The sequence below is a fragment of the Silurus meridionalis genome, chromosome 29, assembly GCF_014805685.1.
Source record: "Silurus meridionalis isolate SWU-2019-XX chromosome 29, ASM1480568v1, whole genome shotgun sequence".
In the NCBI taxonomy this organism is placed as follows: domain Eukaryota; kingdom Metazoa; phylum Chordata; class Actinopteri; order Siluriformes; family Siluridae; genus Silurus; species Silurus meridionalis.
The window spans coordinates 8,520,277-8,535,624 of record NC_060912.1 but is presented as its reverse complement, the minus strand read 5'-3'; the positions used below and the strand labels follow the sequence as shown (position 1 = coordinate 8,535,624).

The 15,348-nt window shown below is 39.2% G+C and overlaps 1 protein-coding gene across 1 annotated transcript; it reads right to left on the bottom strand.

Moving 5' to 3' along the window:
* Positions 1 to 2,097: 2,097 nt before the first annotated feature.
* On the bottom strand, positions 2,098 to 13,635 carry prrt1 (proline-rich transmembrane protein 1). The gene is made up of 4 exons (XM_046844037.1): positions 13,112 to 13,635; positions 8,047 to 8,405; positions 7,759 to 7,950; positions 2,098 to 5,335 (listed from the first exon to the last, which is right to left on the bottom strand). The coding sequence occupies exons 1-4, from the start codon at positions 13,128 to 13,130 to the stop codon at positions 5,159 to 5,161; spliced, it is 747 nt and encodes a 248-aa protein (XP_046699993.1). The 5' UTR covers positions 13,131 to 13,635; the 3' UTR covers positions 2,098 to 5,158.
* Positions 13,636 to 15,348: the final 1,713 nt, after the last annotated feature.

The window sequence follows — 15,348 nt, the reverse complement described above, 5'->3', positions numbered from 1 at the left end:
GTTTCAGTGACTAAGCCGGCACAGTGTGATGTTATGGCACAGGAAGGAAAAGAGATAATGCAATGCAACACTGGATGGAAAGGAAGGCAGCTCAGTGTAATGTAACACAGCACAATGGTATAACACAGTGCAGTGTAAAGTACCACAGTGAAGTCTAATACAGCAGCACATTGTATAGTTACACAGTACAGTGTAATGTTACACAGCGCAGTGTAATGTTACACAGAACAGTGAAATGTGACACAGTGCAATGTAATGTAAGTCAGCATAGTGAAATGTTACACAGCACAGTGTAATGTTACACAGCACATTATAATATTACACAGCGCAGTGTAATGCTACACAGCACATTATAATGTTACACAGTACAGTGTAATGTAAGTCAGCATAGTGAAATGCTACACAGCACAGTGTAACATTACACAGCACATTATAATTTTACACAGCGCAGTGTAATGCTACACAGCACATTATAATGTTACACAGTACAGCGTAATATTACATAGCACAGTGTAATGTTACACAGCAGATTATAATTTTACACAGTGCAGTGTAATGTAAGTCAGCACAGTGTAATGCTACACAGCACATTATAATTTTACACAGCGCAGTGTAATGTAAGTCAGCACAGTGTAATGTTACATAGCACAGTGTAATGTTACACAGCACACTATAATATTACACAGCACATTATAATGTTACACAGCGCAGTGTAATGTTACACAGAACAGTGAAATATTACACAGCACAGTGTAATGTTACATAGCACAGTGTAATATTACATAGCACAGTGTATTGTACATTATAATTTTACACAGCGCAGTGTAATGCTACACAGCACATTATAATGTTACACAGTACAGCGTAATATTACATAGCACAGTGTAATGTTACACAGCACATTATAATTTTACACAGTGCAGTGTAATGTTACACAGAAGAGTAAATTGTTACATAGTGCAGTGTAATGTATGTCTGCACAGTGTAATGTTACACAGCACATTATAATTTTACACAGCGCAGTGTAATGTAAGTCAGCACAGTGTAATGTAACACAGCACATTATAATTTTACAGAGTGCAGTGTAATGCAAGTCAGCGCAGTGTAATGTTACACAGTGCAGCGTAATTTAAGTCAGCACAGTGTAATGTAACACAGCACATTATAATTTTACACAGTGCAGTGTAATGTAAGTCAGCGCAGTGTAATGTTACACAGTGCAGCGTAATGTAAGTCAGCATAGTGTAATGTTACACAGTGCAGTGTAATGTAAGTCAGCATAGTAAAATGTTACATAGCACATTATAATGTTACACAGTGCAGTGTAATGTAAGTCAGCATAGTGTAATGTTTCACAGCATAGGACAGCAATAGAGCATAAAATATAGCACAGAAAAGAAGCCATCTGATGACAATGACCACAATTAAATAACCATCACATTCTTATTTTATCACATCAGTGACATTACGTCGTCATATCGTCCATCCATGAATAATGTAATACAGCCCAGTGGAATGTAACAGCGCACAAGCAGAAAAGCAGCCAAAGCTTCATTAATCCTCTTTGCTGTCGTTAGCAGAATGACTGCTCAGTGAGCAAACGGACATGGTGAAAGAAGCAGTGAACATTTGAGCTGGAAAGACACAAGCACGTGATGAAGGATGCAGCGTGAGGCCTGTTAAAACGATCACAAAGATGCTGGGTCTCATTGGGAGGGCTAAACGACCATCTGTGATCTGGCAGACAGTCTGGCCAGCCTAGTTTGTCCAATATAACTACAATTCCAGTTCGGTGGCGCTCGGGTGCTCCCAAATTTGTTTTCTGGGCTCCGAATAGACATTTGTATCAAAGATTATATTAATGACATTTTAATTAAGCTCTTATGGAAATCTCAATGGAAATTTTTCAGACGACACCCTAAGTATTGCTCAAATGCAAATAGGATTTCATCAAACATGGACACAAAAAAGCGAGACAAACTTAAAAAAAAAAAAGAGAGAGAAAAAACAGGTCATCTATAAATAGCAGGCACATGTGAGACGGAGGAGAGAAAATGCCACAAGGAGAAAAAAGAAAGAGGAGGCGAGACAGAGGTCTGCACCACAATCCATTTCTGCAGTGGCTTATCATTATTTTTTTTTATTTAAACAGGATTCATACACAATAAAGCCATGTAGAGCATCATTCAGCAGAATAAACCTTAAAAGCACAGGTACACGAATCATCAGGCAGCTGTTTCCACAAGCAACCTTCCGCATTTACAAGCTTAGAGAAAATCCGGCATCTTACACAAGTGCAGTAACTACAGGGGAACCTTTTTCATTTTTTTAAATCAGTTACAATACAGGACCAGATTTATATTAAATTAATGCAGAAAAGCATTTATTTGCTAAAGTTCTATCTAAGTCTTGAGAACCCATAACACCAAAAAAAAGTCGCAATGGCAGCAGATAATTAAATCCTTATAAAGCAGATCTGTTTAACGTGTTTAGAACCAATAGTAGGTGATTTGATACACAGCCATAAAATTAGAACTTCTCCCTCTGGTTCTTGTTTTTTATAATAGATAAAATAGGTACATTGATACATCTGTAGCCACTTGCATTTACATTAAAGCTCTTTCTCTAAAAACAGACAGATTTGAGAAAAGATCTGATGTGATACAACGTTGGTCAAAAAGCATTTAAATGCTGAAAACAAAACAAAACATGATTTTCACGGGCTGTGATTTCCGACCGATCTTCAACCAATTTTTAGTTTCTTCATTTCTCCCGGGTTTGAAACAAAAACATTGTATAATCCCAACAACCAGCCTGGCGGCTCATATCAACACAATTACTAACTAAAAAATGAGAAGAAAACGCCACCCTGAAGCACAATACATTATATGAACAAAAACACTGGGACACATGACTTTTCCAGCCATGTGTTTCTTTCCCGAACTGTTACCACAATGTTGTAGATGCACGATTGTGTATGATATCATTGGGTGCTGTATAATTACATTTTCCCTTCACTTGAACCAGGAGACTTAAACCTGTTTTAGCAGCTCCATGAACATATGCTTTACATGGGTTGAAGTAAATATCTTGAGTGGCCTGCTATAGAGTTCTGACCTCAACCCTACTATAATAGCTGACAATAATCTCCACAAGAACTCTCGAAAATCTTGTGGAACATCTTCCCAGAAGCATGGAGGTTTACAAAAAGGAATAGGCACTAAATGTGAAATGGGATGTTCTTATTTTCTCCTGGGGAAGAGGTGACAGACATCCCAGAATGTTCCAGAATGCAATGCATCCTCACAAAGCAGTATTTCTGACTTAGCCTGGAAACTTGTCTTAGCTAGTTAGCTCAGCTAGCTAGCAATCTACAAGTTTACGGATCTACAGTTAGCATGTCGTGAGTAGTTGAATGACACTGTACGTAGCATAGGAAAACGTTCACAGAAGATTTGTAAAAAGTCAGTCAGAAAATCCAGTCAGAATTTGCTAAATAAATACTTTTGGGAGTTGTTCAGGGTGTTCCTTTAAAAGGGAAATTTACGAGAAGAAATCGAAAGCCAAAATGCTTTCTATCGAGATGATAAAACTTTATTTTCTAGTCCCCTCATGCAGGAAACAGAATGGAGTTCACTTTAAATGAATACCGAATATCCTCATCAGACTGTGGAGCCACCAGCAGCAGCAAAGATCTACAGAAACAGTAATACTATGCAGAATTTCCTGTCGCTGACAATTATTTGGATCACCAACAACCCCTAACCGCCCATCCTCCCACTGCAAAGCTGAATCTTCTCCCTGTGAATCCACCATTTCTGCTAGTTAGCGTAAGTAATGTGGTTCACAGAGCCTGTGCAGACTTGACGTTTTTCCCGACATTTCTGAAATCATCTGTGACAAATCTCCCGTGGCGATGCGTGTAGGAGAGGAAGCTTACAGCGAACGAAATCTGAGAAAAACCAGAACAACAATCCTGAAGAAACGACAATCCTTCTCTCTGGTCCAGGCAAATTACAAAGCACCTGATTGATAGCGTTGTGAAGAAAACGTCACGCTATCTATCCTTTATAAAATGAGACCGGTGCTTACAAGGAACACGTCTGTTTTTAGGAAACGATCAATATGTCGAATGTTTCACACGTAGTGCTTTTGTTTCTTTTATTCTTGAATCCACTTCATACCTGGCAAACAAACCAGAAGGAAAAGGCAGCAGCATTTACACCCTCACGGTGCAAAAAAAAAAAAAGTGCGTGTCGCAACATGCTCGGCTAAAAATACGCCGCACTATGAAGAAGTTGTGCAATCTGTAACAATCAAATACGTAATCATCGAACGATGAAAAAAAGAATAAATATCAATAAATACCGTAATAATGATCAATTAATATTAACAATAATTATAAGAATAATAAATACTTTCAACTGAATGCACAAAATGGATAATAAATAACGTATAATACATAACTTAGCGTCACACTGTCGCACAATAATAATATATCGTTCCTAGCTCACCATGAGGCAGTAACGCTTTTGTTTGAGTGCGAAAAATATTTCCGATCGTCGGAACGTTCGTTTTTGGTCAGCAATAATCTACTTATTAAACATATACATCTTTTTTTACACTGACCCGTGTAAAACTCTACTCTATTGTCATTGAACCGAGTAAAAGAACGATTATCACGTCTGCTCGGCTACCTAAACACTTTTATATAACAATACGAGTAAAAGCAGATTTTTTTTTTTTTTTGCGTAATCATTTTTTCGCCAGTGCCAGAAGATAATATCTTACTTCTACTGAACAACACTGAACCTAAACAGATTAATGGCACAAATCAATAATGGAACTGAAAGGATTGAACTCAAACACGGTGCATAACCAATATGAACACTTGCTTGCTGCTTGTAGATTTCTAAACTGATGAACTAATCTGAGGGAGAAACCGTGAGGGTTGATCTGTTCCCGGCTCCGATCAGAGATGAATTAAGGATGTAAATCTGTGCGTGTTCGCTAACACAGGAAGCGATTATTCACTTCAGAATTAAGGTTTGACTGTAGCAGTGAGTGTGTTTTGTGTGTGAATGTGTGTGATGAACGCTATGAGCAGGCTGTACCGCCTTCAGTCCGTAGTGTGGCGCGGGGGATTTGGGACGATGTTCTACGGTTCCCAGTCTTCATCGTGGTGCTGCGAGGCGATGATCACCACCACTGTGAGAATGGTGCACAGCACGATGGAGGCGATGCCCACCGCCAGGCTGATGAAGGAGAAGTTACGCGCCTCGCGTGACGCGATCTCTGCTGACACCATGTCGCCCCGAGCAATCGCTGTACGTACCTAGGGTGAAAGAAAAAAAATGGCGTCACTAAGAGGATGCAATTCTGCCACATCATTCGGGGGAAACTTGGGTACAGAGTTTCGCTAATAATAACTAGGGGTGTAACGTTACACGTGTTTGTACCGAACCGTATCAACCAATCCTTTTTACGCGTGGAACATAATTACAATCCGAGTTTCCTCACGAATGTATTAAATGGTGGACCGCAAGTTTGTTTAGTCTCCGTCTCGCATTTTGAGCGCAGTGTCACTGTTTGTTTTAAAAAGTGTTATTAAATTTGAAAACATACACAACAATACCAGGAATATAAAAAAAAAATTATAAACTAGAGTTAGCGCAGTGTCACTGTGGCTTCTCGCTCCGTACAGGAAATACGTTGTATATTGTAGTGCGTTGTAAAACTCAGATTTTGTTTTGCGTGTGCCCTCGTCAAACATTTTTACGACAGTCTAGCAATTTGGATTCGTTTTTTTTGTCAAGCTTCAACACGCTTAAAAGGAGAAAATCTTGACAATTCCGCATATGGAGGGAGCGAATAAATTAAGGATGAAAAGAATAAAAAAAGAGTATGAAGAAACAAGTAGAACAGTTGAGCAGTTTCATATCCTTAGAAAATTTATATCAAATGTAAAACACCACACACACACACACACACACACACACACACACACACACACACAATTTTTTAATCAATTTAATTGGTTCCAATTTACTCAATTGAATTACTATAATAAATTGTGTGTATTGCATTAATTACATTAAATCCATTGTATTTTTTATAAAATATTATCAAATTATTTTTTTTAGATATTATTTAACCCAAGCAGGCATTTTTCTTCGAAATTGTTTTAGAAATGTAAACTGTTGATGAACATGAATGTTAATAATAATAAACTGCGTTTTATTGCAATTGTATGTTTTGCATTTCTCCGCCCCGATCGTACCGAAATGTAACCAAACCGTGACTTAAAAACCGAGATACGTCCCGAACCGTGAATTTTGTGTAGCGTTACCCCCCTAATAAAAACTAAAGAGGAAGAACCTATTAAGCCGCTATTCTCCGGCATAGCACTTGGATTACTTGAGTGGATACTGATGCCACTTCTCCGTTCAATCCTTCTGCTTTTAAATACAATCATGGTCAACACTGTAAAAAGATTTCAGCACTAATAACTAATTTAGCGGTAAACCCGACTCAGGGGTGTCTTGCTGTCACCTGAAAGGCTTTTAGAATAACGAATGGAAGTTACTCTACATACAAAGTGCCGTCCTGAATTAATGAAATGTGACTAGTTTACTCCAGTGTTCATTTACACTCTAAATGTTTAATTGTTTCATCTTCAGGGATGTTCTTTTTTTTTTCTAAGGCTCTGTAACTTTAATTAGCTGCAATTAGTGCTGATGTTTTCATGCAAACACACTCAGGATTTAATTGAAGCTTGAGAGTTTACTATGAGACAGATCACTGTCTCAGTGCACTGATTAAACCAAAATACAATAGTTATCAGTTACATCCCTACGATCGTGTCACCATAATCGATATAGAATACACATTATACTTATTCACAGCTCACTGTCTAGTTTTTTGCAAACTTTCAAAATATTGCATCTGTCGAATTCCTCGATTCCACTTCTAAAGGTTTTTTCGGCTGACAGGACGTTTTTTCCTCTTCGTATAAAATGCAGTGCGTGCAAACAAATGCCACATGCTCAAACAGAATGCTCTAATCTAATTTTTTTATGAATATACACAGATCAGGCATAACATTAGGACATGATATCATTATAAGCGGCAAAGTGAATATCACTGATTATCTCTTTATCATGGCACCTGTTAGTGGGTGGGATTAATTAGGCACAAAGTTAATGTTTTGTTCTCAAAGTTGACGTGTTAGAAGCAGGAAAAATGGGCGAGCGTAAGGATTTGAGCGAGTTTGAAAAATTGTGACGTCTAGACGACTGGGTCAGAGCATCTTCCAAACTGCAGCTCTTGTGGGATGTTCCTGGTCTGCAGTGGTCAGTATCTATCAAAGGTGGTCCAAGGAAGGAACAGTGGTGAACCAGCGACAGGGTCATGTGCGGCTGAGGCTCGTTGATTGCACGTGGGGAGCGAAGGCTGGTCCATGAAGTCCGATCCGACAGACGAGCTCATGTAGCTCAAATTGCTGAAGAAGTTAATGCTGGTTCTTCTGGAAAGGTGTCAGGATACACAGTGCATTGTTTGTTGCGTACGGGGCTGCGTTGCCACAGATGAGTCAGGATGGCCGTGCCCATCATTATGTTATGCCTGATCGGTGTAATTTGGAAGTATCTGATAATAGGATACTTGCCTAAATACAAAACGTATATAGTTTTATAAAAGTCCACCCTGATGAGTTATAACTGTTGGAATAAATCCAGTACATTTACATAACCGGCTCACCTGCACAGCTTTGATGATGGCGATGATGCCTGTGGGCCAGAAGCAGCAAATGGTGGTGAGCACGGCGATGGGCAGGTAGTCGTGAGGGGGTCGCCGAGGCTCCATCAGAGCGACGCCGGGGGGCATTTGCATTGGCACCTGACCTGGTGCGACACCTGCATGGGGTGCACCATTAGGCATGTAAGGCTGGCCCTGAAAGAAAGAGAAAAGGATTAATGTTTTAGACAGACAGACAGACAGATACTGTTTCTCAGAAAAGAATAGTGTAAGATATAAGACCTGACTCACCCCTGTTCCGATGGGATATACCGGTACATAAGCAGTGCAGGGCTGTAGTTGGAGTGGATATCCGAGCTGCAGGTAACCCATGGGAGGATGAGGCACCGAGCCGCCAGGCCCATGTGTCTGGACTGTGTAACCATTAGGGGCTGCCTGAGGTGGATGGTTTCCAGGAGGGAACTGCGTCTCCTGTAAATACCCCTCTGAGCCAGGCGGAGGAGGTGGGGGAGGATAGTTAGGCTGAGGGCCACAGCCGGGCGGAGGAGGGTGTGGGGTCATGTTGGGGTCTTGCGACGGCAGGTATGGTGGAGGAGCCATTTGGTTCAGGGGCTGAGCCATGGGCTGCCTTCCTGCTGACTCGTCAAGACCTGCGTCAGACAAAAACAGGAAATGAGGTCTAACTGATCCAGAGCACAAAATGTTAGGATTTAGGCTTGAAACCTGAAGCTGTTCTAATATGATTTTCTATAAATGAACTGTTTATTAGTATAGAACAATATAATCTTGACAGTGTCCTGAAAACACCAGACTCTGAAGCAGAAGGATGTGTCATTAATTTCCAATGTGATGAAACTCTTTCTACATGAGGTCAACTCTGCGGTCAGTGTGGTTTGACAAACGTCCTGGTTTGACATTTTACTGCTCTCTCTTTTTTTTGTGGTTTTGAACTTGGCTGCTGATGGAAACCTCAAACCCTGAAAGCTGTTTCGTAAAAACAGCAGCCTTAGTGATCGCATTTGTTTAATTTTTATAGTATAAATGAAGAAATAAATGAACTAATGAACACTAATCTGGATACATTGAAAATTGCGTTTTTGGTCAAAAAAAAAAAAAAAAAAATCTGTGTCCACACTTTCGTTTTTAATCATTTCCCAAAAGTTGCTCATCCACACTGAAACGTCTGAAACACTTATGTTCCTATACTGCGCATGACCTGCGTCATTTCCATCCCGGCATTTATTTCATTTCCGGCTCTTTGAAATGTTTGGAAATTAACAAATGTCAAATGTATCCACTTTTAAGAGTGTTTTCAAAAACGTATGTTTCCGTAAAATGAAAACGCCGTCTCGGAGTCGTCCGCACTGAGAAGAGAAAAATATATTTGTTTCCAAACGAAAACATAGTAGTGTGTACATGGCCTATATTGCACCAAAAGAGTGTCAATTTCCCTGAACTAAAAACTTTTAACCTTTAAACATTACATCTAATATTAATATATGGACAAAAGCACTAAAGCCCTGAGTTTTTCAACTGTATGTGGTTCTTCCTCAAAGTGTTACCACAACGTTGGAGACACACAAATCTATAGGATTTCTTTGGATGTGGTAGCACCCACAGCATACATTTTTCCTTCACTCTAACCTGTTCCAGCATGACAATGCCCCTGAGCACAAAGCCGGTTCTATGAAGATACGCTTTACATGGGTTAGAGTAGAAGATCTTGAGTAGATTTCTATAGAGCTCTGACCTTAACCCTATTAAACACCTTTGGGATGAACTGGTAGACTGCTCCCCAGGCCTCCTCACCTCACCTACCAACACCATTTTGGAGGCTAAATGTGGAATGCAAAGTCCACAAACATTTTGGCTGCTTTCCATTTTGCCACCATGCCCCTTTTGACGACGAGTTTCTTTCACTGACAACCAAAACCTACAAATGAAGCCACACAAGTAATTAAAAACAGCTATCATTAAGATAAAACATGTGACAGCATACCTGAGAAGCTAACTAGCAGGTCTCAGAGGAGATCTCTACTTTAGCTTGCTACCAAGATTTAACTGTCTGGCTGATGTCTCAATGAAGAGTTGCTTCACTATTTCTAGATAGTCCTCCTTCTATTTTCGGAAGCGCACCAGTTCCTTTTTACCTCCATAACACAATGCAGCCACCCCCATGTTTCAAAGCTGGGATGGTGTTTACATTCTTTTTATTTTTTTATCCACACATTATGGCCAAAAATTGACATTTCACGTTTTTCATTTCATTAAAAAGCCTTGTGATCATCTACAAACTCTAATCTGGCATCTTTTTTACTTCAGTCTTAAAGTAGGAACCTCCTTCTTACTCAACATCCTTTAATGCTATTGTATATGGCACATGTACACTGTGATGTACCTGAAGCCTCCAACTAAAAAACTTTCTTCTTTAAATACTAATTCTAATATTATTTGTCACCTACGCAACCAAACAGAGTAGGACATACAGTGAAATGTCACGTTGGTCTGAAATAAAAAAATAGAAAGATTAAGAGTTAAAAGGTTTGAAGAATAGAAATAGAAAAAGTGGACATATAACAACATTAAAAAATAAAATGCAATAAGAAAATAAAATTTTTATATAATCACATTTCACTGCAATAATACAAATAGAATTTACAATAGAATTGCAATAGAAATAGATCTTACAATAAAAAATAGAAATCGAATTATAAACTCCTTGACCAGCTCCTAGAATGTTGTCTTTGGCTTCAACTAAACCTTTCAGACCGTAGTTTGTTCCAGGAAATTCCAGGAATTTTCAAGACTGGAAACTTTCCATGGGAATAAACACACTAATTAATTCCCAAAGATTCCTGGTAAGTTGGAAGGTATGGCACAAGGATCATTTCAGATAAAGAAAAACCTTCTTCCCGAATCATGTTAAAGGTCACATGATCATGTGCTGGTCGGGGTCACAGGAGGACGTTGTTTTCTCCTCTTCAATGCCATTGTAACCACACTGGCAAAAACAACACCATCCTGTGACACCATGCGATCAATACCATCACGTGACCGTACCTCCTTTAACATAATTCAGGGGGATGTTTTTCCTGTAGCTGAAATGATTGTGCCAGCTCATGAAATTTCTTGCCATCACTCGTAGCTCATTCTTTTTTTTCTTCCTACGATCAGTCTGAGAACGTCGTAAATAATGTACACGTCTGGTGGTTCATTTTGATCTAAAATGCTTCTCGAGCTTATTGTATTGCAACACGACAAAAGCAAACATGACGAACCAGATGGTGTTGGATATTTATAACATCAGATGCTGTATGAGTGTGTGTGTGAGGGAGAGGTGTTTGAGGACATGCCATTGTGTAACCCTCGACATCATCAGTTAAGCTAGTCAAAAAGAAGCTAGAGGGTTTGTAGATTAAAAAAAAAAATCAACAAGGCGCATCGTGCCTATTAGTTTGTTTCTTATATGTTTATCCATAATGAGTGAGCCAGTGGTGACACTGTTGAGGAAAAACTCCATGAAATGGTATGAGGAAGTTCCTTCCTTGGAGCACTTTTGATAGACACCGACCACTGCAGACCAGGAACATCTCACAAGAGCTGCAGTTTTGGAGATGCTCTGACCCAGTCGTCTAGACATCACAGTTTTTTTAAACTCCCTTAAATCCTTACGCTCGCCCATTTTTCCTGCTTCTAACACGTCAACTTTGAGAACAAAATGTTCACTTTTGCATAAATCTGTATATATTTAACAGCTTCTACTCTCCTTAAAAAAATCTCATTTCCATCATTACAGAGCAAAATACTATTTATAGTAACATCACGGTGTCACATGGTATCGGATGCTGAGGGGAACGATCGCAATATCGGTACCGTTATACATCATAAAAGGTTTCTCCATCTCTTCATCTGACGCTCTCATATATATGAATAAAAATAAAAGACAGCTGCCTTGATGAGGATGCTGAAGGTGAAGTTTGCTCCAGACCTGCTATGGAGCACCTGTGGGGCATCTTCAAGCTGAAGGTGGAGAAGTGCCATTATGGAGGAGTGGAAGAGGATCTCAGCAACAACCTGTGCAGCTCTGGTGAATTCCATACCCAGGAGGAAAATATTGACACTTTGGACACAGGTTTAATATGTTCAATTAGGGTGTACTTACTTTTGTTGACAGTTATTTAGACAATAATAGCTGTATATTGACTATTATAAAATATATCCAAGTTTCATTTCTATAGTATTGTCTCTTCAGTGGATATACTAAAATGGTTGCTGAAATATGTGTGTGTGTGTGTGTGTGTGTGTGTGTGTGTGTGTGTGTGTGTGAATGAACAATATAACCCTGTTATCAAGACACGAGAACAAAGACATCTGGCCAAAACGACACACTTCAGAGCACATCTCAGACTGTCCTTTTCACACATATCTCCAAAACAAACGTAAGATGTTTGTCTGAAGAAGACGAAGGAGAACACAGCAGGTTTTCAAGAGGAACTCGTAGCAGGTTTATGGGAACGCATTACAATATGTCACATCATGCGCTTATGTCCTTTGAGTCTTTGGAGGTTCAGTTCTTTATCATCCTCCTCCTCCTCATCATCATCCTCAGCATCATTCTTCAATTAAACAATGCGTACAATAATTGCATGTAAACTCCTAAAATACAGTATTGATTCTCATAGAAAAATGGCACAATTACACTAAATTGATTTGGACTACATGTTAATATCATTCTGAAAACCCTTAAATATAAATATATTCATTCACACTATTTCCAGGTGTTTGTAGATTGTCTGAGAACTCATTAGACATTTTTATTTTGTAAAAGAAGCAAAAAACACGACAAAAATAACCCCCTGATTTCAACTGTAAGACAATAATAAAAGGCTGAATTTCTATTGTGAGCAATCACAATACCAAACAGACAAGGATTTGAGACCTAGTGCACTGCGTAGGGCGCGTGACCGCGTTATCACGTACCCTACGCAGTGCGCTTAGATAGGGGACAAAAACGCGATTTGGATTACGGCCCTTATTCGTTCGGCTTTTTATTTATTTATTATTAATTTTTTTAATAATTTCTATGGTTGAATTGAGACACTTTGAGATATGAAGTATTTATATTGTGAAGGTTATTAAACGAGCTATTTCTTTCAAACAAAATGTTTGTATTTATATTAATACCTGTTAAGCGGCTGTACAGAGGCTGTAATTAAAATACGTTATGATGCATTTTCCATTTTTGTGACGTCACGTGGGGTTTAAAAGAGTATATATGTATATATATTTTTTTCTGATTGAAAAAAAGATTCGCATTGTTCGTCCAGGGAATAAATCGGAATAATTGAGGTCTTACCGTGTTTCGTGGACGACATGAGGATCAGCTGCGGCGAGAAGCGGATGGAAATGCGCCAAGCGCGCGTGCGCTTTTACGAATCGGATTTGAAATGTTTAAATACCGTCAGCCGTTTAACGGTCGAAACGTTTTTTTTTTTTTGGATGTCCTGCAGTCTTTCACAGAATTTCCACAGAAAAATGATCTATAAATAAAAATATAAAAATGCGATATCCTTTCGTATAATCCCAAGATATTTAAGTCCTGATACCAAATCCTGAAGTGTATTTCACTAGATGTTTATTACACCACCGAACCTTCATGTAAGAGGAGGAAAATGGGTTCGCATCGCATCACATCACACTGAACTGATCCACACACACACTCGGTCTTAAAGTGACAGACAGCTCAGTCTGAGGAGAAAATATATATATACAAAAGATCCAATGTTCAGTCTAGATATCCATTAAAATCACAACTCTAACACCCAATGCTAATCATATCTGCAATGGAGCACTGCTAATACAAGACATGATCCCTAACCAGGAATCCACAGATCATCTCTTCATTGGGTTCATTGTCCAAATGATCACCCAAATGAAGAAGAAAAAAAGCAGACACCTGACAAACACACGAAAGCTGAGGTTCTTTCGTAGGCTGTTGAAGGTCATTTGAACGCCTGTGGAACTAGAAAACCAGTCTAATATATATCGATATAATAATTCGATCGAATAATGAAAAGATATTCATCTATTAATAAATACAGGAGTGTATGAATCCCTTTGGGATGAACTGAATCACTGGCTGAACCCCAGATCTCCAGACATGATCTCCTAAGGATAAACCCCAAATCTCCACGCTCATCATCACTACCTGATCTTTGTAACACTTTTATGGCTGGATGATCACTAATCCCCACAGCCACATTTTAAAATCTAGTGGAAAGCTTGCCCAGAAGAACGGAGTTGATAATAACTGCAAACAAGGACCAACTCTGTGGTTTTTGGAAAGGGTCTCATACGTGTGCGTTGATCAGGTGTCAAAAGGTTGACTTGTTTTGTAGCACAACAACAGATCACAGAGAACACTGACCATCATAAGTCAGTATGCCAAGACCACGTCTGCGATTTAATCGTGGACAAGAAGTTAGAACAAAGAGCAAACGTGAAATTCTGCGTGAAACCTGGGGAAATCTGCCCCGGAGATGTTCGACACAATTCTGCCAGTTCACGCCTATGCTGCAACGAGTCGTTCGGGATGTTTTGAGTGGCACACATGCTTCCAGAGCAGAAGAATGTCCCTGGAAGACGCTGAGAGATTTAAGAAGACCTTCAACCAGCTCGAAACCTATTGGAACCTTTTGGTACCACCTCATGTAGATCATTGGTCAAGTGCTGCTTTGCTGAACTTAACCCACAACACCCACTAAAACTCATTCTTAACCAGAGTTTAATGCACTGATAATAACATATACTCTGATTTGCCAAATAAACCAGCCCAATAGGCTTCTATCTACATTCATTAAACATTTACATTTACGGCATTTAGAAGAGAGTTACCCTTATCCAGAGTATCTCATTCATGCACTGAGAGTTGAGGGTTCAGGCTCTTGCTTAATGGCCCAGCAGTTGTGGCTTGGTGCTGCTGAGATTTAAACTCTCAAACTTTTTATTAATGAGCAGCCAGCTGCCAAAACAAAGGCCAAAATGTTCAAGCTAGTAGACCATCTTTTCCAGATGCTAAGTATTTTCCGGCTTTCCAATCTATTCATTTCTCATCAGTACTGTGGGAACATTTAGGGCAAAGCAGGAATATCCCATGGATATGAGCCCAGGCCACCAAGGGGCAGCCAATTCTCCTACGCTCACATGGTCACTAATGGCGGTACCTCACCCTGGCAACAAGGACATATTGTATGCGTTTATATTATATATAAGTAAATTTACTTCACTTTTTTAAATGATATATTTACAGTTACATCAGTTGTTGGTCTGTTTTTAACCAATATTTTTTATAAAGATCTGAGATGGTTCCAGCATGTTTTGACAATAGAGCAAACCAGAGATGCTGAATATTTTGGATTTTTGGTCTATTCATAACCCAGCATTGCTTTGGCAAAAGGCGATACCCAAAATATGACAAAACAGACGAAAACAATCCAGGCTCGTAGCAAAATTATTAGCCATTTTAGCTAGCCAATTATACACCATATGCTATTTCTTTGCTACTTGTCATGGTTTTAAATCTAAGACTTTACA

Excerpts from the sequence above, each read along its gene's own strand:
- prrt1 (XM_046844037.1), bottom strand. Across the intron at positions 7,951-8,046 it reads TATATCCCATCGGAACAGGG|GGCCAGCCTTACATGCCTAA; the intron begins GTGAGTCAGGTC and ends TCTTTCTTTCAG. Across the intron at positions 5,336-7,758 it reads CCATCATCAAAGCTGTGCAG|GTACGTACAGCGATTGCTCG; the intron begins GTGAGCCGGTTA and ends CTTTCACCCTAG.